The sequence below is a fragment of the Aquila chrysaetos genome, chromosome 5, assembly GCF_900496995.4.
Source record: "Aquila chrysaetos chrysaetos chromosome 5, bAquChr1.4, whole genome shotgun sequence".
In the NCBI taxonomy this organism is placed as follows: domain Eukaryota; kingdom Metazoa; phylum Chordata; class Aves; order Accipitriformes; family Accipitridae; genus Aquila; species Aquila chrysaetos.
This window is the reverse complement of record NC_044008.1, coordinates 317,956-344,798: the sequence shown is the minus strand read 5'-3', so window position 1 is coordinate 344,798 and position 26,843 is coordinate 317,956. Positions and strand designations below refer to the sequence as shown.

General features: G+C 50.4%; 1 protein-coding gene across 1 annotated transcript in view; it reads right to left on the bottom strand.

Moving 5' to 3' along the window:
- The window catches only part of SHANK3 (SH3 and multiple ankyrin repeat domains 3), a 372,381-nt gene that overhangs the window by 231,580 nt on the left and 113,958 nt on the right, over positions 1-26,843 (bottom strand). The window contains exon 11 of the mRNA XM_041123382.1: positions 16,980-17,319. Within this exon, the coding sequence (XP_040979316.1) occupies positions 16,980-17,319 (340 nt within the window). The remainder of the gene's footprint in view (positions 1-16,979; positions 17,320-26,843) is intronic.

The window sequence follows — 26,843 nt, the reverse complement described above, 5'->3', positions numbered from 1 at the left end:
CTTAGTGCGCCCGCGTGCATGATTCACTGCTGGGAGGGGAGTTTAGGTCTCTTTCTCTCAATAGAGGCAACAAGTTGGGAGTGGGAGGGTTCAGAAATCAGAAGGTAAAATTCTGGAAAGGCTCCCGTGTGCAAAGGCAGTGAAAAGACGAGGATTGTGTAACTGCAACAGTCGGAAAACTTTGCAAAGGAAATTAAAGCAAACAGGGAAAAGCTCTTCAGGCACTCAGAAAAAAAGAACACAGACAAAAGAGGTGAGGTGCTATGTGGTGAGAGTGGTATAAAGACAGTCTACAAATTAAATTAATGCTTTGCCTTGGTTTTTGATAAGAACGTAATGCAAAAGTTGACTGGCTAATGGAGACGACACTATGGAAATCAACACATAGGAAGTGCAGGCAAACCCCAGAGCGTTTGTTGTGTTCAGACAGGACCCTGGATGATCTTCATGTCAGATATCTAAAGGAGCTGGTACATGACAGCAGTGGACCAGTAGCACGTATTTTTAATGAAGTTATCAAGTCAGGGAAGGATACTATATTGCTTCCAGAGCAGCAAGTACAACTGTGTCTATTCTACAGAGGGGAAAATTGATATGGGCAACAACCTACTTCAATAACACCCACAGCACTAAAACAGCCAGAGTGGGACCCAAAACTGTCCACAGGCACAAACGACGCAAAAAACATTTTCCCAACAGGTACAAGAGGTAATTTTACAATTACAGGAACCCCATACAGAGTCTGAGAAGGCGATGGCTTGCAATAAGGAGGGCAGACACCACTGCATCTGCTGTGTTCATTAGGAAAGGCTTTGCACAGAAAACTGGCATGGTGCCGGGGATTCCAGATTGAAGACGAGCCGTTTTGCTCCAGTGATCCTGGAATTAAAGGAGGTTTGAAAGACCACACAGAAAGAGGCATGGAGGAGTCACACATTAGGCACAAATGTCTGATCACAATTCTGGGCAAACCTCAGCTCAAAAGGCAACGCTGTCCACGACCACCTGAACTCACCTGCTCGTCATCCGGGGCAGGCAACAGCCGAAGCTCTCCTGACCGGAGGTGTGTGACGCAGAGGTGGGAGCGAGAAACCATCATAACCTCAGGTTTCTGCTATGGTTTGCAAGCCAAACGCTCAGCTCCACACCAGGTTTGTGCACAGTGCTCACTTTCACCATCATGCAGAGCACTGACGTGTGAACAACAGCAACGTCCTAAATGGGCACTCCTCAAAGGAGAACACAAGTTAAAGTTGACACCTTTTACAAAACCTGCCCTAGCACCTGTAGAGGCACCAGAAGATGAGGCTGCACATCCACACCTCGGGCCGCACGCCTCGCAGCCATCTGTCTCCCAGTCCAGCACTGGGGTTCCCAAGGTGAGCTCTGGCATGGAGGCAAAAATGTGCCAAACCGCATGCATCTGTCAACAGCCTGCATCGCAGCTGCGCCAGTGCCTCGCCAGGGCTGGCTCCGTGGCGTTCCCCAGGGAGAGCAGCATGCACCTTGACCAAGGGACATCCAAGCACCTGAGGTGGCCTCTCTGGTGCTCATCAAACCCTCTCTGCCCAGCTGCTCATCTGGCATCCTCTTCGCATTGACACACACAGCTGTGCTAGGAGAAATGTGAGTGAAGTGCTGCAGGAAAGGGCTCCCCACCCTGCTTTAAGGCAGATATTTATATGGGCTGTGAATTTTATGGTCTATTTCAGGATCCTGAGCAAGAAGTGTCACCACCAGCTCAAGTGCTTAGTGCAGTCAAAGGCATGAATGTACATCACCATCTCATGGCCCACCTGGGAGACAGGGACCTGCACTTGGCTTTCTAATCTGCACGCTCTATTAGGCGTCCATGTAGTTTTGTTGGGACAAGGATCAGTAAGTGACTGCAGGAGAGGGGAAGTGAAGCCAAGGTAAATCTCTCTGTAGAGATATGACCTAGACCACAACAGCATTTATGGGACACTGATTTAGTGGACTGCCGTTTATAAATAAAATACAACTACAAAACCTGACTTTTCTAATCCCTACTACCATGCAAAATCAGAATTCATTTTTTCTGAAGCACTGTCACCTATTTGCTTCACTGCTAACACCCATGTAAAATATTAGCTTTCTATCATGCTGGGTTTTTTTAAAAGCACCAAGTCTACACAAAGACTATATTGCAACCATTTTTCCTTCACCTTGCCTCATTTAAAAAACTCTGGTCCATTTTCACTGAAACTGAGCTAGAAGCAATGAAAACCTGGGAAATCTCAGGTTGGAAGATATTTGAACAGAAAGATTAAAACTAGCTAAAAAAATTCTTCACTATGAGCAGTCTAGCTCAGTAAATGCCACTGGCGAGACTTCTACCCACTGTAAAGTAATAGCTCCATAAATGGGAAACAACACCACTTTACAACAGCTGAGATTGCTACCCAGTGTCAGCAATGCTGAATTCCAGGCAATATTAGCAATTTCATGCCAAGCCATAAAGTGTGATCTTATTTGGGGTGCAGATACCATAGCTAGGGAGCCTTATAAAAATGTGTAATAAATACCGCATCATTGAAATGGCAATGATGATACGTTCATTGCTTCAATACAGGGTCATTCCATATGGCTCACACCAGAAAGCTCTGGGGGTCCTGAGTGCTTTTGGCAGTCTTACAGGGAGACTTCTGCACGCTGGTTATGAGCCACATAAACATTAAACCAAGACATAAAATTCTTAAAATATCAGCTATTTTGGGCTGAAGCCCAGCCTCATAACCAGGGTGCCTCTTTACCACTCTCAGGTGCCTGGTCCCTCCTGTGAGCCTACCTGGCTGAATCGCCCACGGAGGCAGCAGAGATGCCCCCAAGGTATGGGTGCAGCAACGCCAGCGCCCGTGCTCAGCCCTGGCTGGGACGGAAAGCAGGCGGCTGCACATGCCATGGGGCGGCAGGCAGTTCAGGGAGGCTGCAGCCTTATGTCCCAGAGGTGTAGCCTAACGACACTCCCAAAATAACATGTCATCCAAGAGCTCGTACTGTCCAAACCAGGGCCAAATTCCTGCCAAACCAGGGCCGCTCTCTAGGCAAAGAGACAAGAATTGTAATGCCAAAATGAGCCTACAAAGGAGGAGGTGCTTAATCATTCTGGTCTTGCATAAGGACACTTATTTGGGAGAAGCAAGTAAAAACTGGGATTATGGACTGGCCTTCCAGCTTTAGTGTGTATTTCAAAGTTGGTCACCTTTAGATAAAATTAAAAGCTGTCCTGGAGCCCAAATCCCCACTGAATAGGGTGCCGTGAGCACTGCTCCCTCCTCTCCTTCTGGCCTCATGGCCACCTGCACAGCGTGCAGGGTGCAGGCAGCTCGCACCGGGGTATGTGGTGTTGGGGTTATCACAGTCCCTCCCATGCTCAGGAAAAGCCCTAGCACCGGCATCTGTTCCCTGCTCTGAGACCTTGGTGATGCAGACAGTTGTGCTGAAGGTGAGCATCACTCCTGCAACATCAGATGAAGCAAAGCACCAACGGCATGCTGGCAAGCATGCAGTTGCTTTGTGAACTTTGGTACATGCAGCTTAGCCGAGTTTAAGTCCACTGGACCCATCTTCGCCTGCGGGAGTGCAAGTCACCTCCCCGCAGCTGGCCACGCTCTTACCGGACCAGAGCAGTGTTTGCTGGCAGACACCAGGGCTGGATGGCTCCCATTGCTGCACTGAGCTCTAGGAGGACTCGGCGCTGAGCCTGCTGAAAAGCTGTCTGAGGGGACAGGTGCTCTCCCAGAAAAGGGGCAGCGCCTCGGGACTGGAGGGCAGCACTGCCAGCCCGGCAGCACTGCCCGCCCAGTCCCGCTGCTGGCACAGCCACAGAGCAAGAAATGGCAGCCTCTGCCGTGCACCATCCTACGTAACTAAGATAATTTATGGCAAAACAACAGTATAACCCTAGAAATGGCAATTTGGCTTCAGAACTAAAGTCCAGCCTGCACAATCACCAGTGGGAGGCAGGGTTAATTCAGAAGGCAGAAGGCATAAAAACCTGTAGCAGCAAGCCAGGAATAACCTGCCCCCACACAGGCAGTTTTCTACTCCCAGTTAAAAATTCCCACAACACCTAACAGGAGCTGTAATACGCCTGCCATAACTCCTGTGAGCAGCAGTCCTCGTGCCTTGGCCAGATGCATCACTCCTCTGCGTCTCCCCGTGTGCTGAGCACATGCTGTGCCTGCACAGGGAATTCCCTGGCTTCATTACCTGATGGGAACTAATGACTTCCTTTACAGTTGAGCATTCCATTGCTCGGTCCCTGTTTCTTTTTGCTGTGAGTCAGCCCTGCAGCCAATGTCAGTTTTAAATACTCTGGACTGGCAAAACTGAAATCATCTACCAATTCCCTGCACCACAGCATCTTTGTGCCTTGCCAGGGCAGCTGGTTCTGCGGCATCTCTGGAGCAGAGCGTGCTCCCCGCTGAGGAGTGCAGTCAGTATTGACCAGCCGCCGCTCTGCCTGCCTGCTCATCTATCATCTATAAATAAATGTGTATCTATCTGCTCACATTTACAGAAACAGCAACGCTGTGAGAAACACGAGTGAATCACTACGGGGAGGGCATCATTATGAACCTCCACCCTGCTCAGAACAGACTACCAGTTTTATGGCTCCTCCAAACAAACGGTTACATTAAATCACTTCCTCTTTGTTTAATCCCATTCTTTCCAACATCTCTGCATACAAGAGAGCTTCTCCAGGCCCCCACTAATTTGCAGCATTCGCCTCTGCCTTCACCCCACACAGATCTGTTCAACGCAGCTGCCCAATAATGCTCACAATATTCAGACTAGACTGTGCCACTGATGGATACAAAGGCACTGGGATATCTTTGCTGCTACTCACTACGCTGCCTCTTACATTGCCAAACTGCCTGTTTAAGTTCTGGCAGTACCTGCACAGTGGGCAAAGCCTCCCCGAGGTGGCTGCAGTCTGCAGGATCTCGGCTCCTGCCTGGCACTCACGCAGGCGCATTGGGCAGCAGTTGCAGGTGGAGCACCAAGAAACACACAGAGGCAGTGTGAAGGATGGTAGGCAACACAGCGGGTAAATACACAGAGACAAGCAGCAGGGCTGAGAGACGTCACCTACAGCTCCTCAACAACAGGAGGAAGGCACAGCGACTCTGCCATCTCCTATAACTCAAGGACCAAAGTCAAGAGTATTGACTCACTCCCCAATGTGAAGCACTCAGAGATCACAGCTGGATGATGCTGGACAGGAGGAAAAAATTGTTTTACTAACATACTTGGGAAAAGCAGCTGTGTGCACAGAGAACACGTAGACAGCCACAAGTTGAGAGTCGTGACACATCACTATCCGGAAAATACATCGCTGGAACCAGCCCAGCACGCACCAGGGCACCACATCAGAGAAAACAACCATGCTATCTGTCTACTGCAACGCAGTTTCCGTCCTGGCAAACCTTCACTCAGGACAGCATGGCCCACCTGCTCGAACTGCTTTGCCTTGCTCTCCAGCTCCACGGCGAGGAGGCACATGCTGCTCGTGCCTGCAGAGCCTCGCAACGCTCATCTGCACGCTGGGCACAGCCTTCGCTCCCAGCCCGCTGCTCTGAGCCATGCAGCCACTCGCATCCTGCCAGGAACACACAGTGATGCCAAGACTCACCCCAGGTCTTCCGAGGACATCCCCTCCCCAAACCTGCATGGGGACAGAGGAACGCCCAGGTGCGCCCCGTGGGCACCAGGAGTGTAGCAGGGGCTGTTCTGTTAACAGGGCATGCAAACGGCAAGTGAGGGATGAGAAACTCACACTGAGTGCCACTGGCAGACACTGCTTTAAAACAAAAAACAAACAAACAAAAAAAGGGTTAAAAAATTAAAAGAGGAAAGAAAGAGCACCAAGCAGAAATATTCTGTGGATTGAAAAGCTCAACTGGTAGAGCAACATCACAGCAAGGGACTGGGAGCAGCGCACTGGGAAGGATGCCGGCAGTCCTCTGGCACAGCCAGGACATCTGCGGGACTCGCCTGCCCATGGGCTGGCACAGGCAATGCGCAGCCACCTCCGCTCAGACCCTACCTGGTACCCCTCCTGCTGAGAGGGGGTTGGACACCCCAGAGAGGCCCGTGGGGGCAAGCTGGTCCTGAGAAAACATCCTCCTCACCAGCAAGCTGATGGCCAAATGACAAGTGTAAATCACAAACAGTAAATCACAACAAGGATAGATCACAATGAAGTACAAATTGTGAGAAATGAAGCCTCGGGAGTTGTGTGGCGCAGCTGGGTGTGAAGGAAATCGTGTTTCCTTCCCGTAGCTTTCAATGTCACCTCCCAATTTCACTGATGCTTCCCCTTCTCTGGACAAACCCAGCCACCCCCCGGCTGCCCCCAGCCCATCACTGCTCCTGGCAGACCCCTCCTCAGCAGCACTGCTGCCACCCCAAGGTACTGCTCGTTTCCTCTGCTTGGCTGGGGCGACCGTGGCTGCACACCCCTGCCCCGTAACAGTGTCCCACCAAGTGACAGAATAGCATCGTCATGTTATTGACATCATCTTCCAGCTCATTTTATACATTCTGATGCTTTGTTCTGTATTTTAATGAGTGAGTCCTCATAAAAAAACAGAGATTTTTCATGGCGGCGCTGACAAGGAAGCCTGTGGGACTGCAGTTAATTTAAAATCCAGCAAAATGTAGAAGCTGTCTGAATTTCCTCCTTGCAGTACGCATTGCCTGTATTTATCAACAAACTCCATCAGCCTTTGAAGTCTCACAGTTTCCTCTAGTACAAAATAACTAAGCTGGGGACCAGCAATGCGGAGACACGGAGCGAGGGAGGCACAAAGACCAGTTCTGGAGGGTTTGCAGGGGCCCCAGAGCTCCAGGCTGTCCTAAATTAGGATTCTGGAAGACATGGAGAGCTGCTGCCTGGTCGCAGGCTGCCTGCTGCCTGCCAGCCCCGGGGACAGCAGCTCTGCCGCCCACTGAGCCCGTTGCAGGGCAGGAGTCAGGAGCAAATGCCAAGAGCAGCCTCCAGCTCGGGTAAAAGCAGGGACTGGCATGCCACCCTGAAAGGCTGTCAGCCCAACTTAAACAACAGCATGAGTTTTTGCTGTCACTGCAGCAGTCATTTTTAACATGGATAATTTCTTTTCTCTTAGATGAAGTTCATGGCATTGCTCTGCATCATACCCATAAGTGCCTAGTTTCCATATTAACATCACATGAGGGGAAACCTAATGAAAACTCACAAAACCCTTGAGTGTTAGCTCCAGTCTGTGGTCCACTTTGCTTTACTCTCTCTGTTTCCTCACTCCCGTCTCCTGTTTGACCTTTGCTCCTCATCTCCGTCATTCAGGCTGCTGCTCCCAGCCCTGTACTATCAAAAAGATCAAAACACTGGGGGGGCAACCACTCTAATATGTTATTTGTACATCATTGTAACATTTATAACGTAAAGTTTTAATGTTTTGGACTGGTGAAACTCAAATCGCCTCTAAAAAAATCCCATTACAGTTTAAGCCCTTCTCGCCCAATGTAGCCACCACCTGCTAAACACAAATATGTTGTGTAACCCCATCAACACTTGCCATCACAGTACTCTGCTTAGGGTGACACAGTTTCTCTTCCCAAACCTTGATTGCCCTGCCAACTCAGGGGAAGAGGGCAGGAAAGGAATTCTCCTTCAGGACACTCTCTACCCTGCCTCTTGCACTGGGACCTCACCTTGGCCGAAGACGTCAGATACCACCAGTGTTCACGCAAATTCCTCCTTTGGAAGACAGCTTCACTTAGCTCCGGGCAGCTCATGCTGTCTTCCCCAGTGGTCCCTGCACTCTCTGATAGTCTCCTGGACTAGCTTCGCTGCCTTCTTGATGATCTCCTCTTCCAAAGGTCCTGCCTTGTGCAGCTCTGCCTGGATCATCCAGCGCTTCCCCTATTGCCCTTATGGATGCTGTTACTGCTTCTGATTTTTCAGGCCTTTCTGATGAATTTCTGTTGTCTTTCTGAAACTCCCCTTCTGAGGTCGGCACGGCAAGTGTTTTCAGTGCCTCTCCTTCCTCAAGATGCTGAGCCCAGTAAAACTGTTGTCATTCACCACTCCACGTTTTCTGGAAGGTGGCTATTTCTGTGCACAGGCAGCGCCAGCGCGATGGGCAGATAAACACAGCACAGCCTCTCCTCCGACAGGCTCTGGAGGCAGCAGCCCCTGGGGGGATCGCCGACAGAGCGCAAGCCACCCCCCAGAGCTCCTGGCCTGGGACACGCGACCACAGAGCTCTCACCATGGAGCCCTTCCCCACCCAAGAGCCACCCCACTGCCGGGTTCTGGCAGCTCTCCCATTCCCACACCCCCAGGCTTCAGTGTTTGTCTCCACGGCAGCTCTGGATCACGTCAGCCATTCAGACTTCAACTCCTCAGACTCCGCTAAACCTTCCCAAATACTGCCCCAGCCATCCCAGATCTAATCTCCTCTTCCACATGTCATATCAGATTTAATGCTAGCCCGTTGTGTCTCCTCACTCTACCATCACTCCAAGACCTTCCTCCACTGCCGGGGTCTCCAGCTCACCCAGAATGAAACAGCTCTCCAGGAGGGTCCTGCAAACTCTGCTGCACTTCAGAAATCCTACAGTATAGTTCTCAGAAAAATTCAATGTTTTAACCAACTGAACATGTGAAAGCCTGTCAAAATGCTGTGCTATTTATTCGGGTGCTGAGTTATATTTATTGTAAGAGCTGCATGCATCATGCGCTCTCTGAACCGCTGCAGATTTTGGTAGGAATGCCCCAGCCGAAATCTGGGACTATTGTCACGAGGGGTGGCCCTTCAGCCCTGGAGACAGGGCAGGCATCGGCCCCCCAGCAGAGGAGAGCGCTCTGCTGGGCATCTCCACTCGTCTGATCTAGTCCCATTTTAATTTTGCCCAACTAAAATAAATATTCCTGAAGCTTCGCTGGCATCCCAAATTGACAGCATATATTCTTATGGGAACTTTGAGGCAAACAGAAAAAGCTATTACAGAGACAAACACGCCTGGCAGGGAGGTAATCTCACTTGAATATTGCTCAGATTCCCTTTTGGTTTATCAAAACTTAAAAGGCATTTGTCCTAGTTACTTCAGGCGTGTTTTGGCGTGCATGGAGGGGAGCAGCACGTCTCAGAGACGTTTTGTGGTGCAGGCAGTTACTCGCATGTTCAAGGTGAGACTCTGTCCTAAGAAGACATTCTGCCAAAGCAGGTTTCTCTCCTGCAGCGGACGGGTGGTGGAGGGAAGCTGGCTCCGGGGTGCACACAGCAGGGTCTGCAGTGGGACCCTGGCGGGAGCAGCCGGAGCAGCCACCCTGCAAGGGCCAATGAGCCGGGACCCGGGGCGAGCGCAGGGCACCGGCCCCACGGACAGGGACACAGTCCCAAGGGACAAAGACAATGGGCTGGCAGGACAGCGATCCTGGGACTGCCAGGCAAGCCCTGGGCACAAAGCGGGTCCCAGAGCCCGCCGGGCATCGGCACCCCACGGCGTACCTCGGGACCGGTGATGAGGTCCTGAGCTCGGAGGCAGCTCCCCAGCCAAGGGGCTGCACCCAACGAGGCTTTCTGCACCCTCTTGGCTCAGCTCCATCCCAGAGCCTGAGCCCGGCTGTGGCTGGGGCAGCCAAAGCCCTCGGCGAGGGGTGGGAGCACACCCAGCGGGGAGAGACGAGGACCTTCCAGCTGCTTTACTGGCAAGTTCTTGGAGACCGCTTTCTTCTTTTAGATGGGAAGGCTGGACCAGATGACATCCAGATGTCCCTTCCAACTTAAATTACTCTGCAAGCCTGTAACGCCTTTGCAAACACCACATATTTCCTGTACAAGGTCTCCAGTCTGACAGCTGGGGACTCTGTCTCCTCACCACACATTTCTCCACAAAGCACTGTCCATCTAATTCCTCACTGGTGGAGTTGTCTTGGACTACGGTGTCGCACTAGGAGCAAGAGATCCCCTACCTACGCTCTTCACTATCCCACCCTAAAATAAAACATCATACCCAAAGCGCTGGGCATGGCGCTGGCACTGCTGTGCCGCTCGGCGCTATCAGCTGGGCTGCAAACAGCGCAGAAGGACCGTAAGCAGCCTGGTGACCCCAGGGGCATCCAGAGAAGTGGGTGGCCCTTGCACCACCCACCTTCAGGGGTTTCTTTTTGAGAAGCTGCTGTAGGGGGACTGAGGCTACAGCCGAGATGCAGAGGGGACTCAACTCAACAGCTGATGCCAAGCTGAAAACCGAGGCACAGAGGAGAGAATGAAACAAATTGTGGCAATTTCTACTCAAATCCCTGATGCAGGTAGAACTAATCAAATGGATCTAACCCTTTCAAAAGCCAGGAAGGGAAAACAAATCGTCTAAGGCTTTTAATAAATAAATAAATAAACCAGTGACTTAGTACTTAGGGCAAAGATCTCATTCACATTGTTGAGGAATAAAAGGGCTTGGGAATAGTGAATCAGTTGATATTGTTGAAAGTAATAATACGAAAAAAGAGATTGGGACAAGGCACTTATTTTATTAAACCCCCCAAGGAGAGGTCAAGAATATTAGAAATAAAGTCCCCAGGTTCCAGTTGATGCAATAACTGCAGTTTTAGCAATTTCAGAAGAAGGATGTTTGTTCAAGGTGGCAAAGTGCCAAGAATCTTCAGGGGAGCTGCTAGAAAAGGATGCTCTCTGTATTTACTTGCTGCTGAGGAGCACTGAGCTCAGTGCAGTTTTTATGGAGAGTATCTGCCCGAACAGGACTCTACCAGCCAGCCATGCATCAGCAATTCACATTCTCTTTTGCAGAGATGCTGACGGATAGGACCAAAGGAGAAGGTATTTCAGAGAGTGGGGAGGACAATCCCTGGTTCCTTCAGCACATGTCCTGCTCTTTAGGCACATGCCAGGGGCAAGCATCAGACAAGATACCAGCCTTAGCAGATAGCCATTCTGATGCAGTGCAGTGTCTTATGCTATGCCCCCCTGATGCTAGCTTATGGGACTTAGGAATAATAAGAGATTGCATTTATCCAGAGATCTACTGGTGAAGAATCAGGACACTGACTGTCCAGCAAGCTCTTGGACTATATTCATGACAATTTATTTTTACAGAGAAGGTGCAGAAAACAGCCATAGAAGCTCTTTTAGTGCTCTGATTCCAACTGGCTGAAAATGTGAAGCCAGAGGTAACATTGACAGGAACGATCATGAAATGATAAGTGTTCGGCACTTCTTAGGAAGAAAGCGAGAAAGACCAGCAAAATATGAGCAATGCATTTTGAGGCCAACCTCTACATGTTCTTGAATACTGGAGACAAGGTTTCATGAAAGGTCAGCCCATGGTGGGCAGACAGCCTCCAGAAGTCCATTGTAACTCAAACTATTACATGATCCCATGATGGGGAAGGCAAAGGAAAACAGACTTCAGACATGGAGGATGCATAAGCAGTGAAGTAAGAAACCAGGTAAATCATAGGACAGTCATTGACTTCAAACACACTACATAAACTGGAAAACAGGAGTGATTGCTATGGACAGATGTGAAGGAAAAGCACAAGCCAACAGAAGCAAAACATCTGGACAGCACAAGCATGAGAGGAAATGCCACCACGGAGAAGAAGGTATTCATTCTGTAAATACACTGACAGCAAGAAAAAGATCCCAGGAATTGCTGGTAACTGTTGGTGCTTCTTTGGCTAACTGCAGAGAGGGAAAGCTTTCAATGGATGAAACTAAAAAGACCAATATGCTTAATACTTGTCTTTAAATCAGAGATCAACCATGAGATTTCAGAGGCAGAGAGTCAAGATCCTACCTGGAAACCAGAAGCAGGAATTAATTAAGAATATTTGGATGTGCCTGACTACATATCTGGAAGGAAGTTTAAGAACAGATTAAAGCAATCTAAGAACACCTAAGGTCATCTTTGAAGGCTCATGTTATATACAGTGTGCCCAAAAGAGTGGAAAATAGCAAATGGCCAAAAGGGGGAAAAAGAAAAGCAAAAGAAATACCATCACTTCTCTTCTTGGAAAAAAAAATTGGAACAAATAACAAACCAAAGTGTTTGTACTTGCCTAGAAGGAAGCAATGTGGTAACAGTCAGAAGGGATTTGTCAAGGACAGACAGCAAGAGGAGCTGGCTGCTGAGCAGCAGCCACACACCTCGGCCTTCGCTGGGCTCCTCACAGCCCCACAGCTGCCCCGAGACCACCCGACCCCAGGGCAGGAGAACAACCCTCCGATGCCTCCCCATCAAAGGGTGGGGGTACCCAGGGGCTGCGCAAGGGGCTGAGCTGGGTCAGCGTCTCCTTTAGCAAAGCCAACGACGGGTTGGAGAAGATCCTTGCCAAATCTACAGGCAGTACAAACGGGCTGCAAAACACTCCAAGGAACAGGATTAGGGTTTAAATGGATCCTGATAAAGTGAAGGTACTAAATCTACGCAGGCATCATCAACTGCACAAGGATTCAGACAGGGAAACACTGGTTATGTAGTGGGTTTTGGGGGGGGGGAATGTGGAGGCTATCACACGCTGAATGTGAGTCACACATCACACCATTTCATAAAACGCAATATGATGAGCTATCAAACTACAGCCTGAAAAACATGCAACGCAATTCTGCTGCCACACTCCTCTGCTGCTGTGTGCCTGCTCCGAGCACTGCACTGCCAGGAAGGAGTGGGATGCTGGGAGCCTGGAGAGGAGCCACAGCAGGAGCTCGGAGAAAACAGACCTTTGGGAAGGGCAAGGCAATAGGGGCTAACAGCCAACAGAGGAGACGACACCAAGGAAAACATGGGAAGCAGTCTTCTGCGTGTGCAAGACTGCGGTGAGGGGGAAGTGAGTGAGCTCTTCACCATACCTATGCAGAGTATATGTGGCATAACAAACTAGAGGAAAAAATATTTGGATCAGACATCAGAAAACTTCCTAGTGGTGAGGACAGAGGGAGGCAGGAGTGAGGAAAACACCTGGGCACGTCCATTACCGGGGTTTCCCAAGAACAGGCAGGATGAGCACAGCCAGATGTCTGTGGGTTAGACCCTTCCCACTGGTCCTCCCTGGACCCCCGATGGTCCACAACACAACTGGGGGGTTCAGAGCCAACTGCATTGGCAACAGCCGCCCCCAGGACTCGCTCCCAGGAGCAGGTTATTAGCACAAGGACAGCCGACCACAAAAAGGCATTTGGGGACACGCCACGGGAGGCTCACCCAAGCCTTGCTGGGGTGGATTAACCTCTGGCATCACCCAGGTCCTTTGCTTGAGGCTCCCTGCAGCCCAGCCCTGCCCGTCCCACTTGGGAGAGGCTCCTGGCCACAGTCCATCCCTCATCGCAGGGATGGTCCACCCTGGGCTCACATCCAGCACCCCTGCTCCAGGGTCAGACCTGTGCTTCAGCCTCCCCCAGCCGGCCAGGACCGCCGATCAGCCTCCGTGGAGGTCGGAGAGCCGCAGTCCACGGGAGGACTCAGCCACCAGAACCATTGGCATGGCAGAAATCGGGAGAGCAACACAGACAAATAACCGCTCCTGCTGTTAGCACAGCTGAACAGCAGCACCGAGGCTACCGCCCAGCAGCCCACAGGCACGTGAGGTGCTTCTGCGCATCATTTCTGGAGAAATGAAACACTAATGCTGAACTACTTTTCATTTAAATTCTCCTTGCCATCCTGAATATATTTGCAAAACAATCAGAATTTTGCTGGGAGTTTTCGCCCTCAGAGTAAAGAACTTTGGAGCAACATTGCAGACACTAAATTTTCGTGATATTTACTCTAATAAAAATCTGACCCAGAATCAATTTTTCTGCAAGACTTTTCAAAGAAGATGTGAGAGAACTCTGCGTGTTTATGGATGGCTTGTCACTTACTACAGAGCAAAGACTTTCTTGTTTGAAAATAAAACATCCCTGGGAACTGAGTACTCGGATGAGATAGGGATCACTGCACTGCTCTTCCCCAGCCTTGGAGTAAATAAAAGCTCTGTCAAACCAACACAAACACACTGGGAACCAACCAGGAGAGCCATAAGGCCAAACAACAACTGAAAGAAATACTGTGTCAAACAAAAAAACACTATTAATTAGCTGCTCTAAGCACTTGTTAGCACACAGCTGCTTGCTGAACAGCAACGGCGTGTGCATACATCTGTGTAATTCAAAAGAATATCAGCCCAAGCAACTTGCAGAGCAGCACCCACCCAGCACCCCTGGCCATCGCGGGCTGGCAGTGATGCAGGGGCTGAGGTGGGAAGGGCTCACTCAGCCGACAGCCTCCCCAGGCATCACCGGGAGCCCCTGCGGCCGGACAGGGAGGGGGGGCAGCAGGAGGCCCCACCTCTGTAAAATCCTGGCAGCTCTGAACTTGCCAGTGCGTGCCAGCCACTGAACATGCAGGTTGCATGCATGTGACTTTCACTTGCCCCAAACTCAGTGTAAGGTATTTCATAATCCTCCTATCCCTACAAAAATATACAAGTATCTGAAAATAATGGAGTAAAAAGCACTTTTATATGCCTTTTATAAAACACATATGGCTAGAAATAATTAAGCCACCTCCAGCAATCCTTTAAAAGTTTGCACAAGCAGGAGACAGAAGAAAACGGGGCAGACAGTCACTCTAGCAGCACTTGGCAGTAGGACGCAGAGGTAGCTGCCTTCCTCTGCCCTTCCCGGGCACTTGCTGAGCTGCAACGGACAGCACGATGAGCAGCGTTCCCACTGTCTTCAGCCCTGAGCCAGTCAACCCAGGCACAAAGGCTCAGCAGGCATTTCGGAGGTCTGTGCACCGAGTCAGAGAGGAGCCCGAGCCTGCAGCAGCATCCCACCCCTCCCACAGTCGGCAGGGAGCAAACGGGCAGGCACGGGGCTGGCAGACGGGGCGGCAGCTACTGGCATCAGAGCCAGTGGCACAGCACACCGGCTGCTGACCGCCGGCTTCTGCAGCAGCACTGGATACCCACTTTTGCAAGCCCCTCCTCACACTACTGCCCACTGCACACCCCAAATCCCCCAGCATCTCCATGCCCAGCCATGCTCCTACTCTCCCCTTGCCAGGAACTGTCTGGCTGGGTAAGGCTCGACTCTTCCCCAGCTGCCCTCCTCCTGCCTTGCCATCAGATGCTCCAGGTAATTTTGAGAATAATTCCAAAACTTTATTGATTATAAAAGCCCACAGTATTTTTTTTACCCACACCAACCTCCTAATGCTTTTATAATCATACTGTGCTTCTGGCTTCAGCAAGTTCCCGAGCCGGTGAATTCCTGAGCTAACTGCAGGGTGGAGAAAAACCACTGTTTCATACTGGTTTTGAGTGTGCATGCCATCAGTTTCATTGCACACTCCTTTCTCCTTGTGCCATGAAACAAGCAGAGGTTCCCTACTTCTCTCTGATAAGCCATTCAACATTTCCAATACTTTTAACATTTTTCCTCCTGTTCATCTCGTTTCTAAGGTAACAATCCTGCTCTTCTAAATCTCTCCTCAAAGCAGAGAGGTTTTTTTCCTCATTCCTCATCATTTTCACTGTATCTCCAAAACCCTGTAACTCACACCATTCTTGCTGACTGGTAGTGCCCAGCCTGGTATGCAGCTCTCAGAGGTGTCATCATTGATTTTGACCGAGGCATTAGACTGTTTTCCATATTGTCATCCATCACACTGTTAGGCCATCTAATATCGCTGCATTTTGTACTGAAGTTGCACATTGAGCAGAGGCCTCCACTGAGCTGTTTAGAAAACATCCTGCAACTTTTCCCGAGTTAAACTATTAATTAAGAATCCTAGCAGGTACTTGAGCAGTTCAATTTTTTCCCCCTCTAGTAGCTATTTTACATTTATTTTCATTATTTTTTATTCACTGACACGTTTCTTTTTCCCCATATTCTTTAGATTGCCTCAAAGGGTCTCAGAGCTGTTTCTGCTATGGAGTTAATGTAAATAGCTGCCATCTGCAGACTGGTTCTTCAATGCTCAAATCCATTTCTTACTCAGTAGTGAACACAGTTATAACCCAGACCTGGTACCCACTCTTCAAACTCCTGCTCTAGCTTCACTGTATCAGAGTTTCTCGTTAGCCCTTTCTGAGCAGACGCTGCTTTACATCAGCCATGACTGTGGTCGGTCGTGCCTCTCCACTAACAGAGGACTTCCGAAAGCAAAGCCTGACCCCAGTCATCACCAAAGGGACCCTTGGCCACGAAGGCTTTCTGGCAGCACCTCTGCTGTCTGAGGGGAGCAGCAGCCATCCTCCTGGATCACAACAGGTGCCCATGCTCGGCTTCCAGCCGAAGGCAAGCACCAGCAGTGGTGAGCAGTGTCAGAGCCAATGTTCGCATTGCACATGGCCAGCAAGTGATGGGGAGCAGCAGGAGAACACAAGATCCACGTCGCTCCCACACCTACGGGCCACCGAAACCACCGGACGCACAAGGAAGGCCTCCCCACACTGCTCAGTGGGTCGGGCAAGGGTGCCCATCAGCCGTTCCCGGGCGGTTCAGCAGAGCAATGCCACCACCTGGGCCTGTAGGCAGAATACCGATAACCGCAGTAACTGCAGGTCGGTTGGGACGCATTAGGTGTTGGCTTATCTGCAATGTGCCACCTCGAAGTTCAGTTTTCAAGATGCATTCATTGTCATAGCAACAACAAGCGCAACATGGCATTGATGTACTTACCATTTTTCTGAGATGCAAGATTAGACCCAAGGCTGGGGAGAAGATCGAGCAAAAAAAACCCTCAGCGCTTGCTCCTGGTCCCGGCCAGCCCTGCTCCTCACGGTCCGTGGACAGGGAGACACGGGGCTTCATCGGGCTCCACGGTCCTTCCTGCTCCCCACCCACCGCCCGGGGTCCCACGGGTGCCCAGCCCCGTGCAGATGTGGGGGCTCCAGCGGGTGCCGAGGACGGCGCCGGCCGTGGCACGGGGCATCCTCACTCTGCCTCCCCCCGGCCCCTTACCTGGCCTTGCCGCGGCTGCTCCTCCGGAGCGTGGGCAGGTCAGCCTCCTTCTCCTCCTGCACCCGCTGCAGGGACGGGGAGCGGCTGTGGGCGCTACGGGCGCTGCCGGAGCTCGCCAGGCTGCCGTCCCCTGCCATGGCCCCCACCGCCGCCTCCTGCATCTGCGCCAGCAGCTGCGGGGGCAGGCTGCGGAGCGAGGGCACTGGTGAGTAGGACGCCCGGCTCTCTGCCTTCAGGTTGTTGTCGCTGGCCGAGCGCTGCAGTATGCGCGGGGAAGAGAGGCCGGCGGCGCCGAGGATTCGTCTCCGCTTCGTGTAACTGGGAGTTTCTCTGAAAGGCACTGCAAAAGAGCCAGGGAAAGCGGCATTAGCTACCGGGCACACAGCGCGAAGCTGGTGTCGGCCAGCCATGCTTGGGCTGGAAGATGGCAGCAAAGCGGGAGAGCTGGAAAAGCACACGGAGCTGGGCCGGGAAGGCAGGAATGGCCAGGGCAGAGGAAGACAGAGCTCCACCTGCTTCCAGCTCCTCTCCCTGCACCAACCTGGGGAAACTCAGGTGAGCCCGACCGTAGCACACTGGCGTTGGTAGGGTTTGGAGGTGGCGTCTCAGGAGGCATCAAGGAGCGCTGCCGGAGGGGGCGGAGGCAGCACCAGCAAGGGCACCCAGGGAGGGTGTGTGGGGCCACCAGCGGGACCCCTGCCAGCCCATCTCCAGCTGCCACCCCGGTTCGGAGGTGGTGACACCTGAACGGGACATTGACACCAGCAGTAACCCCGGCCACCACTTACGCTTCTGTTTCAGAGGCACAGAAGGCCTAAATCTATAGCTTCAGTCATGTGTCAAGCGCAAGCCTAGAAAATACAATGCACAGAATAAAATACCAGCTACTCCCTGCCCTCTACCTCTGCCCTCAGGAGCGTGCAGAAGAAATAGACCTCACGAAGCCACCTGAAGATGCAAACTCCTTCCTCTGCCTGCAGCTCTGCAGAGGGAGAGAGTGGAAATGGGAAACCTGACGTGGTCACAGGGGAAGAGGGCTCTGTTGCGGAGCCACAGCACTGCAGACCTCAGGTCAGGAAAGATGTATTTTCCTAGATTTTGTTTAATGAATCCATTTCCATCATGAACCTTAATGTGCTTAAAGTTTGTCTGACGTGTGGCAACATCCAGCCCATTTCTGGTGCAAACGTAAGGCAAAAGCAAGGGGACAGGTAAAGCATGCGGAGGTCTCCTGCGCTCCTGCTCAATGGCACGCTCAGAAGCGGTGTGATCCTGCTAACAGGGGACCTCTCTCCCCGTCCGCATTCGAGACTCCCCTGGCTTCACCCTTCCAAGGCCACCCCTCCCACAGCAACTTGCACAAAGGCACACGAGCCCTGGACACACTCCAGTGGCCACCTCCCAGGGGCTGCAGAGGATGGGAGCAGGCAGGGGAGCGGGCAGGACGCTGCCTGACGTTGAGCGAGGCCTCGGACCTGTGTCACCCTTGACCAAACACCCAGCAGTGCTGCGTGGCCGCACTCAGAATATTTTTCCAAGGAATGTTTTAGGTTCAAAGTACAAGAATTTCAGGCTGCTGTAAATCTTCCTGTTGTCATAGCAACGCGATGCATTTGTTCTCTCCTGAGTTTCAACCACGTGGTGGGGGAATTTCTGCTGGCAGCATCTGCGCTCCCCGTGGCAGCTCAGCCCGGCTCCCCAGCCTCCTGCTGCCAGCCGCCTGCCCGCACCATTGGTGCTGCCAGCACCCCACGTCCAGGCCACCCCAACAGGAAAAATGGGTCAAAACGTCACCCAGTGGCCACAGGCAAGGAGGGATGTCAGATGGAAAGAAGCAAAGCCTGGGCCGTGGATGTGATGCAGTCCCTGGAGTAAACACGCTGTGGAGTCAATGCCTGGGAGTTTGCAGGACTGCAGCACGCAGGACGCTGATGGACAGCCTGTCCTACCAACACAACACTCTGGAGAGGAAGCCGCAGCCAGGGCTAGCTATAACCATTTCACAGGCAAAGCTGAACAGGTTTCGTTGACCGGGGCTGTTGACCCAAGTTCATGTATCGTCTAGACATATGATAGATCTCCAGGAGACAGTTAATTTTGTACTACCTCACGTCTCATAGAAAACCACTTTAAAAAAGAGGAGCAAATACTAAATGGATGTAAGTCATGGTAACTGGCAGATCTAAAAATTATTAGAAATTGGAAATAGTCACTGGAAACACAAGGAAGTCGCTAGTCTCGAAGAGCTGTTTTCAAACCAAGCCAAGTCAGCAACTTTAAGCATGGTTCTTGGAAAAAAGTACAGAATTACTTTCAGTAAAAGTGCCGAATGCTGCCTAGTGATAAAAGCACATCAGTCAGTGCCTGAATACCTTTCCAAACCAAAGGCCAAGGCACATACTGGTCAAGTGAATACATCCATGGTGTGCTCCAGGGACCAACACCATAGGTGAAACCAAGTGATCATGAGGATTGTAGCCTGAGAAAGGCTGTGAGCTCACAGCGTCAACCAAAGACGAGCTCAGTGTTGTTCTGCCAGAACAGAGTCAATTTGAGCCTGTTACATCTAAGCTGAGGACCAGCGATGCCCCAGAGAGGTGCTCTCAGCAGCGCTCCATCAGTAGGCACTGTCTCAGCTGGAGAAATCCAAGTTTGGATCCACACCATATGAGAATTTTGGTAAACAGGAAATATTCAGCAAGAAAAAATTCAAGATCTAGAAAAATCTGCCTGGACCATTCTTCCCCCCATCCTGGGAGAAGGCAGGAGCAGCAGTCAGCCCTTTGCAGATGACCAGTGACACCCGTGCTCCGCACCAGCTGCTCAGGCAGAGTCCATGTTGTGCCCTGCCGTGCACATCCACTACTACAAGGAGGTAAAAAAGGCCACTCAAAGCACCAGAACTACAGCCAGACCCATGCTGAGGTACTGGTCTGGTTCATCGCTCTTCCATGCATGACTGGGCTCAGCATCATTGGTCTTGACACCAAACCAAGAAAGAAAGAAATAGAAAAACAAGAGTGCAATGATGAAAACTTCAGACAGCAGGAGTTGGTCTGGGCTTGCTTTAGGGTGCTTTATAAATTAATTATTAGTTTCTTGATATTAATTGCTTAGAAAAAAAAACATAACTGTATATTGAACTGATCATATACCAGCTTACTGTACAATAATCCTATCGGCGAGCTGTTTTTACCAAGCTGACAAAAGAAAAGCAAAAAAGAAAAAAAAAAGAAAGCAAAAAAAAAAAAGGCAGAGATTTACCTCTGTCCTGGTTTCGGCTGAGATGGAGTTAAACCATGACAACCTCGCAAGGGAAAAAAGGACACCAGGCAGGAGATCCTTTTGGTCTGTGCTAGATCTTCTCTGCTCCTGGTTGCCTTAGCTTAACTGAAAAGCAGTAATGCTGTCCCAGTCCCTGCTCTCCCCACTGCACAGACTTCACACCAGGGAGACATCGAATGGGTCAGGGTCAGGTTCAGAGGGGGAAGATTGGCATGGTTCATGGCAAGACATTCACAGTAAGCACCAATTATTAGGCAATGAGACACAAACAGGTTGCTCAAGGACTCACTGGTAAAAGGGAAGGTACTTTATAATTCTTGACAGAGGTCAGGGCAAGTGCTTTAATTTAGCCTGTCAAATAAATCACCTGGTCACCCATTTCCACACTCTACGCAAGAGCAGTCATCACCTTATATATTCAAAGCGCTCCCTCCCAACACCAAAATTATAGTGTCTACCTTAAAAACAAAGAAAAACACAACCTCTGTCTCTGATTCGCACCAGAGAGGAAGAGCAGAGAGGCTAAAGAAAGCAGCCCAGGACCACTCTGCTACTCACTAATCCACTCATCGTAACATCAAATATAAGAGTCCCTGAAGCACAACATAACACAGCATTTACAGGAGTAAACGAGAAGGCATCCAGGTCACATAACAGGTTGTAAAGCCAAAGTTTCCTGAGTATTTCATTCCACAAGCATATTAAGAGGATGGCATTATAGCTGCAAAGGCAGCCTCTTGAAAGACAGCATGTGCCTGCACCGTCTGTGTAATTTTAATTTGGCCCCCAGCGCACAGCAACCTCACATGAGGTGGGATTCAGCCTCCTTCATTTGCCAAAGTGGGATTTAGGTGCAAGGGAGTCACATGAGTCCCAGAAATGAGTGAAAAAAACTGCTTTCCAGCACTATCACAGGAGAACAGACTTTCAGCTGATACACATTTAGATTGCAAAGTTCCCTAGGCTCTCAGGTGTCCAAACATGCTCGGACATCTCCTGACCCAAGCAGCTGCAGCCAAGGACCCAGGATGTCTACCCTGGCACATAGAGAAAGCTCAGGGGGGACTCAGCGAAGCCCTCAGGAGTCTGAGAGCAGAGGTACACATGATGGAAACCTTGCCTGCCCTGACTTCAGTGCTTAGCTTCTGGTGCCTGGACTGCCTCAGGGCCCATTTCAGGGCCACTGTACAGCCAGGAAGGCAACTGGACCAAGATCAGATGTTTCTACACAGAGGTTGGAGAGCTAGAAATGACAGTCTGGCTTTCAGCAAGAAGGCTGATGAGCAGACATCCAGGCAGCTTCACAGGAGAAGGGCAATCAGAGGAATACAGCTACCGCTTGTGTGAGCAATATAGCACTGCACTCCCCAGATACTCCAGAGCTTCCCCAAAGCCCTCATCTAAGCACAGATTTATGTCCAGCCAGTCTGGAAGCTCTGCCATGCAGATACAGCACAAGCCTGGGTCTGGTCTCACAACAGAAATTAGATATATTCAGAGAGATACAACCATGTTCTCAGACATGATATGCAATGAGATGGAGATGGCAAGGGAGATGAAAACTGTTGCATGTGGCAGAAATGTGGAAGAGAAGACTGTCTGTGCCACAGCCAGGTGGCAAAAAGGACAGGAGAGATACCCACATCGCATGGGATATGGGCTGGGGCAAATCCATAAAACAGATCCTGAAGCAAAAGAGGAACCAGTGGAGGAGGTTTGATGTTGAAGGATGCTATGAGTGCACCTATTTGCACAAGAAGGTCCAGCAGGAGGTCAGCATTTGGCACAGTCACAAGGACAGCAAAGGCAGCAGGAACACGTCCAGGGACCGCAGCAGACAGAAAATCGAGGCCACCGCATACACGGGACAGCAATGTGGGCAAAGGATGACTGCAGTCTGCACTGACAGCAGAGCCTGGCTCAATGCTGGAGCCCTCTAGGCATCCTCTTATTGATGTTTTTAAATTGGCCTTTCCTAGGAGAGGTAAGCAAGGGACCAACAACCCTAAACTGTGATTTGCTGTTTACTTCTCTCCCTGGGGGAACATCATGTGTTCAAAAACAAAAGCCTTGGGGAAACCCTCTGCTGTTCTGAGGGAAACAAATGAAAGACAAGAACTTCCTACTAAGGTTGAAAGCGTTGAATTAACTGTAACTCTGTTTTGAGCACCATGCTTCAGAAGCCCTGGCTCCTTAACAGAGAACAACGCACAAACCAGCCACGTGCTCACAACAGCCAAATTACATTTGTGTAGCTACATCCCACTCTCCAGAATGTGCAACAATACCAGGCCCACCGAACATCTTAAAAACGCAGGAGGAGCTCCCCTCTGCCCGTGCTGCCCTGCAGGACAGACAGCGCCCAGCTCCTGCACCATGCCAGCAAGGATGCCGCGGTCCCACCTGCTCCGCTGGCTCTAACTCTAAGGGCTAAGCCCCTCCAGCACAGCAGAGTGGCTTCATCCAGCCAAAAATTAGGTTACCCTCAGCTTTACAGAGAGCTTAGTCTTCTGTTCAGAAGGACATTGAGCAAGGTTTCCTTCATGCCACTCTCCCTGTTGCATCCTCTGTGCGAGCCCCAGCTTGTCACCGAGATGGGACCCTGCCCCATCCCTGGCAGCCGTTGTCACAGCAGGACGAAGGACTGAAATTATGCTCCTCGCCAGAAAGAAGGCAGCTGAAAGGGAGGGCTGGAGAGGGCTCCCGGCAGGCTGGGGATCTGTTGCAGGACACGAGATGTGTCTCATCTAACAGCTTCCCAATGGCACAAGATGGAGGCAACCCCTCATCCCCTCCAACTGCATGCCCCACCTGCGCTGGGTGCCAGCCCCCAGGCATCAGACCAGCCCACCATCTCAACTCATCAGCCTCCTGGAAAGCACAGGCAGCAAAATAAAACCAATTAATAACTGTGCAAGAGTATTTTTATTCTGGGTCAGTGAAAACCAGAGCCATGCAAGTTAGGGTGGGAAAACATGCAGGAGCAAGGTGGACTGGTGAACAAGACCCACCTTGGGCTGGGACCTGAGACCAGCAGAGCTCTGTCCTAGTGCCAGGGAACCACAGAGGGAACCGCAGTTGGCCACAGCGCTGGGGTTTCCAGCCAGGGAGGGGACAGGGACCGCCAGGGCAAGAGCCAGCAAGGAAAGAGCAAGATGGGTTGCGCACAGCGGGGCGTTCCAGAAGCCCCCACAAGCTAACAGCAGACAGGGAAGCAGTGCGGTCTGGCTACCTGTGTCCTCAGGCCCCTCACAGAAGCAGTCGAGAGGTTTGGGAACAAGGCTCGGAGAGGGCAGGTTTCCTCCCCAAGGAGTGTGGTCCCCGGCCGGAGCCAGGGCATCCAGCCCAGCGGAGGCAGGGGGACACGGCCAACGTCCCCCGCAGGCTGGGGGAGCGGAGCACCCAGCCAGGACACAGCTCCTCGTCCCCCAGCCTCAGAGAAGGGACAGGGTGGCAGGAAGAGACCTTGGACCTGGCGTGAGACCCAAGGAGCTGCTCCCCAGCTGGGGTCTGATGTGCTAAACCTCAGCATGGAGACTCAGGTTTTGTACAGGTGGTTTACTCATAACACCAATTTATAATGGGAAGAGCCGATCTGCCTTGGTTTGGCAGGTGAAATCCTTGCCAGGATGCTCAGAGGTGCTCTGGCATGCTGCGATGCCCCAAACCACCATCAGAGTCCCGAGGCACGCTGCAGCCAGCCCTGCGGGCTGCACAGCTGGCTTCTCACTGCTCCTCAACCTGCCTGAAACTGGTAACAATAATAATAATAATAACAATAATAATAAACCACTGAGCCAGAAGTCCAGCCACCAGGTGCCAGAAACAGGATAGTTCTAGGCTGCTGCCAGATAGCCACTTCTGACAAAGGTTTCCTCTCCCCATCCCCCCAGATCCACTGTCCCCAGTGGGGAAGGGAGGGAAGTGAGAGCAATAAAGAAAAAAAAAAAAAATTGTGCAGTTCATACAATCAGCTTTGAAGATTCTTTTCTATACCTTCTCAAGAGTTTAATCAAAGTATGTTTACTGGGTTTCTCGCAGCAATATGAATCACTTCAGTTACCATGACAGCGCTGCTCGAAGCAGCACAACCATGCCCCAGCCAGCCTGGTTCATCTGATGCTCCCGCATTTGCTTTCTGCCCTCCAGAATGGGAAACACATGGCTCTTGACTCAAAAATGCCTCTCGCTGCTCAGGTGCAGTGGAAGCAGGACGCAGCCAGAGCTCCCAGAGGAGTTCCCTGCCCCAAGATGCTGCACGGGCGCCTGGGCGGCACCTGGACCACGCTCCAAACAACCCCAAGCTGCAGTCTAATGAACCAAAGTGTAATCAACACTCGGAGATTATTTAGATTGGCTGGCTCAATGTTAAATATTCATGTAAAAGAGCAAAAGCACACGGAGTGCAAATGTCTCCACAGTTCCAAGCTGAGAGGCCACATTTACATTTTAATAGTGGAAAATTACAAAGCAAACTGGAGAAGGCACATAGCATCTCCCCTCATGCGGCACAGAGCAGATTATGCCCAGGCTTCTCTCCCATGCATAAGAGAGAGGCTACTCCAAGAGACCTTCCAGGTATTTTTTTTCTAGGAATGAAAACTAAAGGAAAAGGATAAGATGATGAGACAGACCAGAACCTCTCAGCTCCAAAGAGGGAGCTGGTAATTTACCTCAGTACTGAGCAGCAGTCCACTGAAAGGAATTATAGCCTCATTATATTTTAAAAAATATAAATAAATAAATAAAAGAAATCCTCCATTTCTCCAGCCATCTCCATCTGCCTCTCAGCTACCGATCTTCACACCTTCCCTCAGAGCCACCCCCCTCCTCTCCCACCTGCCCCTCCTCACTCCTTCACCTGAACGCAGGTCTCTCGCCTCATCCTGCTCAGTGCCAGCCCTTCACAGCTGGAAACAGATTTTACTCTGCATTTGTAAAATTTGAATTGAAACTGCTAGAAGTACACATTAATTAAACTTGCTAGTTTTCCCCTACAAGCATTCTCAGATGTGCTGGCAATTCACCTGTGAGCGGTACTCCGAGATGAGATTTTCAGCCTTTATCTTCAGACAAAATCCATCAGCCTGATGCATCTCAGCACTGGAAATTTTTCCTTGCAAGAGTTTGGTGCATTTTTCATTCCTCTGTTTCACCTTGTTACATTCAGCACATCGAGGGTCCTGCTCGGACTATCAAGCCATTGCTAAATCCCCCAGAGGAACTCCTAACAACTGCTCAGAGCTGTTACAGGCGGCACACAATTAAATTAACAATGATGATAACAGAAAATCAGAAAAAATCTAATGACTGTTTCTGATCTGTCTTTGAAGATAATTCCCATAAATACCTCTGTACCGGCAAAAAAATGCACCCAAGACCAAAATGGAGCATTTAAAACTTCCCCCACAATTCCAAGGATAGCAGTAACCAACACTTGTTCAGTTATGTACATTTAGATTAGCAGGTCGAAAGCTTCTGCAGCAGAGTTCAAAAGAATTTGCAATACAGCTCACTGAGTCGCTGGCCTATATTTATAATACTCCTTCAAAAGCTCCAGAGATGGGGAGGCAGCTTTGAAAGGGTCAGTGGAATGATTCCAATAACCATACAGAGCTTAGCTTCATATTATTTCTAGGAAAAGCTTGGAAAAACTGAAACAGGACACTTATAAATTAAGAAAAAGAAATGAGAATTTAATTTATATCAGCCAGGATGGCTTTAAGAGCTCAAATCGCACTGACAAAAATACCTGCTGACATCATAAGCTTGGGTGAAAACTGTTGACCCTATGATATTCTGATTACATGCTACCACTGGACAAATTACCAGAGCACATTTTAACAGACACAATAATGAATTGTTAATGGAGAACAACAGTTGGGAATATTTCCAATATTACCCAGTCAGTCAGTTCTTAGCACAGTAGTATTTATATTTTGTCTTTATCAATGACTTAGAAAAAATACAGATCATTGGCAATAAAAGTACAGGTGATGCAATGACTGGTGCAATGACATTGGTCAAATTGGTCAAACGGGTAGATTTAGATTGGACGCAAGAAAGAAATGTTTTATGATGAAGGTGGTAAGACACTGGAACAGGTTTCCCAGAGAAGTTGTGGATGCTCCATCCCTGGAAGTGTCCAAGGCCAGGTTGGATGGGGCTTTGAGCAACCTGATCTAGTGCAAGATGTCCCTGCCCATGGCAGGGGGGTTGGACTGGATGATCTTTAAAGGTCCCTTCCAACCCAAACCGTTCTGTGATTCTATGACATACAAGAAAGGGTATCAACCCAGTGAAGTCTCCGGCATTTGGTAAGACAGGATCATCTCAACACACTTCATCACAGCCTGATGCAAGATGAAGCATCTGGGGAACACAAATGGAGGTTGTACAACATAGGACTGTTCCTTGAAAAGCAGTGAGACTGAAACAAGCCCGTGAGTCCTGACACAAACCACCCGAGGACAGACTCCCAGACCAATACAGCGAGCAGAAAAGCTAACATAACCATCAGATATATCAACCCTGAAAAGGGTAGCATCGTCTGTTCATCCATAAGGTTATTATGGAAAA